The sequence below is a fragment of the Chelonoidis abingdonii genome, chromosome 4 (assembly GCF_003597395.2).
Source record: "Chelonoidis abingdonii isolate Lonesome George chromosome 4, CheloAbing_2.0, whole genome shotgun sequence".
NCBI lineage: Eukaryota > Metazoa > Chordata > Testudines > Testudinidae > Chelonoidis > Chelonoidis abingdonii.
The window spans coordinates 155877673-155883672 of NC_133772.1; the positions used below are offsets into that span (position 1 = coordinate 155877673).

Below are 6000 nucleotides of genomic sequence, written 5' to 3' on the forward strand. Positions count from 1 at the left end.
CTGGGTCAGAAATCTAAGCCTCCTTGCTGACCCGGCCAGGGCCTGCTCCTGTTCCCACTGAGACAATGGGACTTCGACCATTGACTTCTATGCTAGATGGACCAGGTCCAAAGTAGATGGGCTTAAACAGCTTAGAGGAAACAGGTGACTGTTCCTAACTGCCCATTCACTGCAGAACAATAACCTCTACACCAGATGAGAGCCCGTTGTTTATTCACTTAAATGCACGTTTCCAGTGCAGAAGACAAGCAGGCCAAAAGGAGGAGTTTTAGGACAAGCACCACCAATGAAAGCATGACAGATTAACGCCCCTCTTCTGACCCCCCCGCAGCCGCTCCACCAAGAGCACCAGGAAGTTACCTGTAAGTGCTGGAGATCATCTTCTTGAACATTCTGGGATAAGTTGTACACCTATATTTAAAAGGAAATGTTTAAGGGACTTAAAATGTCCTGCCCTTCCGATACAGCATTCGCAATGGCCTTTCAATTAGCTACATTCTGACTCAAAACCAATTTTACATTATTTATTTGTATTACAGAAGAGGCCAGAGTCGAGGCCCGTCAGGATGGGGCCCCGTTGTGCAAGGCACTGTACAGACACAGTACAAGACTGTCCCTGTCCCAGCGAGTGACCCGTCCAGCAGGTGCTCCTAGAGCCAACACACAGAACGGGTGCTAGCCTACTGTTTGTGACACACACACACACACACACACACCCCCTACCTCTCTGCTCTGGACAATGCACCAGCAGGCTGCCATAGGCTGGGGCCCCAGGACATGTGGGCCAGGAACTTCGGTGAGTCTTTTTTCCTATTACTTGGAGCAGGAGCAGCTGAAGCTCTCTAAAAGTGGGGGCCACCGGCACCTGAACCACGGCCCTGCTCCCCCGTGCCACCCCTTCCACCAAGATCCTGCCCCTGAGCTCCCACTCCTTCTCCCCAAGCCCCCCGCCCTCATGCCGCCCCATCCCCCAAGGCCCTCCCCCTGCATCTTCCCCCCAAAACTCCATCCTCCACTTGCTTCTCTCCTCCCCCACCACTGCTCACCGTTACAGCTGGTAAAAAGTGATGGGGCCATGGCCTCCTGCCCTCCCGCCCCAGTTCTGGCACCCCTGACCTAGGGTGTTAAACTTGGCACCATTTTGGCTAGCACTGTTCTCCCACCTCTGACTGGTCTCCTGCAGGACCCACAGGGCAGTGCCCATCTGCACAGGCAGGCTGGCTGGGTGCTAGACCAGGGAGCCTCTGGCAGCCTATGCAGAGATGTGTCACAATATGATAAACACCATCAGCTCACGGGAGCTGACCTATGGCTGCTTCCCTGAACCATCCCTCCTCAGCCCCTCCACATTAACGGGGGAGATTATGTGACCACCCGCTGTTGTTCCTGCCAATGGGCCTGGCCCTGTGGTGCCCTGAGTCAGATATGGAGGGCCCCAGGCACCCGACAGACTTCAGCCAGGTCCATCTGGGACTGGAGCACGTCTCAATCAGCCCATCCTTGGGGAAACAGACTCCTTCCCAGTGCCAAGGGCAGCCGTGTCTTCAGGGTCAAAATGGCGAGGAGCCTACTTGAATTCTGGCCCATAGTCTGCAAGGTGCACTGGGAGCTCCCAGGATGAGCAGGGCTATACACAGGGACGCGTACAGGAATTTAAAATTGACCCTCTTTTGGAGGGGCGCGTTCTGTGCCCCTGCCGAGGCCCAGTGCTGGAGGAGCTCACTCTAACTGCATCATTCCTGTCGCTGTAGTCCCGGGGCGGGAGGAGCTGTCAGCTCCCACCACAGCCTTGGGCCGGAGAAATTCTGTGCCCCCAACGATTACTGCGGGGCCAGGCCCCTGCTTGCCTGCCCTTGTGCACTCCCCTGGCTATCCTATACAAGAGACAGTTGTTCTTAATATCTAGAGGAGGGTTCCTATAGCTGCAGTGCAGAACAGTTCCAGCAAAGAGACACCATCTAGCATTTCTCACATCCTCCTCCAGTCATGTGCCCTCAACTGCCCCATCAATGGGGCTGTCAGTGGGTCTTAGCTCCCCTAGAAGTCAGTGACTAGCAGTAGAGTTAAGCCAATAGCTGCAGTTTTTTAAAATTCCCACCCACCATCCTTCAGTGAATGACGCACAGATTCATCGTCGTACTACCTGGATTGAGCTGATCATAGTGCTAAGGGCAAACACGGTGGCTGAATCCCGCAGAGTCGACTGGCTGTCAAATGTCCCCTGCGTGTCCATCAGTAGCACTGCAACCTGCAGAGCAGAGAGGTCGGAATTAGTGCTCTGCACCCAATGGAGCTTTTCAATCAAATCGCTCTCCAGTCCCAAACCGTGGTGGAGAAAATCAAAACATGACTACACCATCTTGCTGGCTGTCTCACTACACACGTCTCAGGCTTGGAAGAAATGAAACACACCGGAACGGAGAGGGAAACACAGTCCCCAGTGACTTCTGATCTCCGACAGTTCCACATTATGAAGAGAACACAACTAACTAAGCTTCATTAATTCCAGCCCAAAGATGGATGGGCCTTCATTTTGGGAGGAACTTTTTTAAACCATTTCCTGTAGCCATGGATGTGTTGTCTTAATGATCCCATTCATTTCATATCTCAGGAGCCAAATATGGTAGCATGTCCATACACAATATAGGATCCAATCCAATGCCCACAGACGCTTCCCACTGCCTTCTCTGGGTGTTGGCTTGAGCCTCTAGTGAGTCAAGATGTGCCCTTCTCCAGCCAGTCCTACAGGAGAGCAGCAGTATTCTGCTAGGGACCTGGACCCAAGAATCATAAGAATGGCCATACTGGGTCAGATCGACAGTGGCCAATGCCAGGTGCCCCAGAGGGAATTAACAGAACAGGCAAAAATCAAGTGATTCATCCCCTGTCGCCCATTCCCAGCTTCTGGCAAACAGAGGCTAGGGACACCATCCCTGCCCATCCTGGCTAATAGCTACTGATGGACCTGTCCTCCATGAACTTATCTAGTTCTTTTTTGAACATTGTTACAGTCTTGGCCTTCACAACATCCTCTGGCAAGGAGTTCCACAGGTTAACTGCATTGAGTGACAAAATACTGCCTTTTGTTTGTTTTAAACCTGCTGTGTATTAATTTCGTCGGTGACTCCTAGTTCTGGTGTTATGAGAAGAAGTAAATTACAATGCTTCCTTATACTTATACCCCGATACTTAACACTTCCTTATTTACTTTCTCCACACCAGTCCTGATTTTATAGACCTCTATCATATCCCCCCTTCGTTGTCTCTTTTCCAAGCTGAAAAGTCCCTGTTGTATTAATCTCTCCTCATATGGAAGCTGTTCCATACCCCTAATCATTTTGTTGCCCTTTTCTGAACCTTTTCCAATGCCAATATATCTTTTTTGAGAGAGGGCCACCACATCTGCATGCAGTATTCAAGATGTGGATCTATATAGAGGCAAGAGGATATTTTCTGTCTTATTAGCTATCCCTTTCTTAATGATTCCCAACATTCTGTTCACTTTTTTGATCAGTCATGGGACTCCTGAAAGCAGTAGAGATATAGCGTGTAACAGAGATTGTTCTTGCTCTTTGGATAGAGACTTAGATATTGTAGTAATGGTGCATTAGAATTTGCTAAAATCTAAGGCATATGGCATCAAAAACCATCTAAAGGGATGCTTATCTAGGAAAAAACAGAGTATCCATGTTAGAGCTCAGGGTAGGGGAACCCAAAGGCAGCCCCCGAACAAAGGGATGTGCTGGCACCGGGCACCCCACATACCTTTTTACCGTCCGGTTTGTCCACAAGAAAGAGTTCACTCCATATCTGAATGCCAGTCGTCTCCCGCTCAGACCCTCCTCGCCACGAGAAGCCCGTCAGCGGTTCATTGTAATCACCGAGCCAGTCAATGGTATCCTGGGAGTGGGAAGAAAATGGATCACCACAGCCCGCGCCCTTAGGTTCTTCTCTCACCTGTGCTGCCTCCATCCCACAGTTACTCACACCAGAGGTTTCCTAGCAGGAAGCAAAGACTTCACAGCCTCCCCATTCAGTTCTTTTGATCAGCTGGACATGAAGAGGCATCTGAAGGTTGGGCCCAAATCCAGGAGCCCTCCCCAGTCACTGTGACAAAGTGATGGCCATCAAGGATTGCATGCTTGCTGCTGATCCATGCCATGTCCAGCTGGAACCCAGACTGGGAAGAACTCATATCCACCTGTTCCGAAATCACAGGCCCCTGATACCTGAGCTAACAAAGACTCTCCAACAGCGGTATGGTACTGACAGCATGCCCCTGAGCAGTACTGATTCTGTCTAGTAGAGGGCAGTGATACACTAACACCATAGCAAGTATACCACAGGACTTGTGAAAATTAAGGGACAGATTCTCCATGACGCCCCATTCGAGGTCAGGCACAATGGAGCTGCAGGGAGCCAGCTATGGATCTCTGCTCAAGGACCAGCCGACCCCGAAGGAATTTAGAACAGCTGAGGTGCTGCGCTAACTTACACCATTCCTCCTTAGGCTCATGGTGATAGCTGTGTTCTTCCCCTACTCGTAGTCCCCTCCCCTAGACCCATCTACCAGGAGGTCCTCCTTGCTCTACTGCCCCGTGCAATGGGCTGTGTCCCCCTGCTCAGATCCCTAAAGACTCGCACTACCAGGGCAAGAGTATGGAGAACGTGGAAGTTGGCACAGGGTCGGGCAGCCTGAGATCCCTTGGCAGCTGCCAGCGGAGAGCAATGCCGTACAGCGTTCTCTGCTCACAGCAATACAGTGCAGCTTGAGGCCCTGCTGGCTGCATCAAAGGAACCTTCACTGCCCATCAGGGAGCATGCACTGGGATTGCACCAGCCCTCTAGATAGGGAGGAGTACCAGCCTTCCAGAAAAATGCCTTATCAGCTGGGAGCCCAGACTACCATGAAGCTTAGATCTGGATAATGATCTGAATCCAAACTCCCACACTGTCACAGGGAATTCAAATCCCAGTGAGAGCCCATTATAGAGGGCGGCCCAAGTGCCCCCACAGTGAATCCAGACCTCTGGCTCAGACCCCTCTCCAGTTTGCATGGGAGGGAGGTATCATATCAGAGCAATGAGAAACCTGCACAGTGAGACACAACCAAGACTCCAGGACGGCACAAGGAGGCGTTACTTGTACCTTGTTGTACATGTATCTCAGCATGAAGTCCATCAGGAACGATTTTCCTTTCCTGAAAGCTCCAGCGACAGACACAGCAACTACCTCTTTATCTCTCACGGCCTCTGAGAGCAGAATGCGGTTCAGCGCGGCCTCGTCCAGCTCAAAGGAATGGTCATCTTTAACAATGAGCACCTGGACTGGCCCCGGCTTCTTCACAGCCGCCTCCTCTTCAGAGCTCCACTCATAATTCTTTTCTGAAAAGCCACCTTGTAAAAATAAATAAATAAATAAAAACCCTAGAGCTGGTACTAACATGTTCAGAAATTAAACTGTGTTTCATTGGCTATAGCTAGGGCCCTACCAAATTCACAGTCCATTTTGTCAATTTCACGGTGATATAAATTTCATGGTTGCAGCTATTTAAATCTGAAATTTCACAGTGTTGTAATCGTAGGAATCCTGACCCAAAAAGGAGTTTGGGGGTGGGGGAGGTGCATTATTGTAAGTAGGGTGACCAGTCAGCAAGTGTGAAAAATCGGGACAGAGGGTGGGCGGTAATAGGAGTCTGTATAAGAAAAAGACTGTCGGGACTGTCCCTATAAAATCAGGATATCTGGTCACCCTAGTCATAACAGAGGTTGCGGAACTGCTACTCTTACTTCTGCGCTGCTGTTGGCGCTGACACTGCCTTCAGAGCTGGGCAGCTGGAGGGCGGCAGTTGCTGCTGGGAGCTCAGGTCTGAAGGCAGAGCCGTCACAACGAGCAGCATAGAAGTAAGGGTGGCATGGTGTGGTATTGCCAACCTTACTTATCCACTGCCACTGACAGGGTGCTGCCTTCAGAGCTGGGTGCCTGGCCGACAGCTGCCAT

The 6000-nt window shown here is 50.9% G+C and overlaps 1 protein-coding gene across 1 annotated transcript in view; it reads right to left on the reverse strand.

Moving 5' to 3' along the window:
* The window catches only part of ATL1 (atlastin GTPase 1), a 38575-nt gene extending 33184 nt beyond the window's left edge, over positions 1–5391 (reverse strand). The window contains exons 1-4 of the mRNA XM_032775678.2: positions 5149–5391; positions 3766–3900; positions 2144–2248; positions 361–411 (exon numbers count right to left, since the gene is read on the reverse strand). Coding sequence (XP_032631569.1) covers positions 361–411; positions 2144–2248; positions 3766–3900; positions 5149–5181 — 324 coding nt within the window. The 5' untranslated portion in view covers positions 5182–5391. The remainder of the gene's footprint in view (positions 1–360; positions 412–2143; positions 2249–3765; positions 3901–5148) is intronic.
* Between the last annotated feature and the right edge of the window lie 609 nt (positions 5392–6000).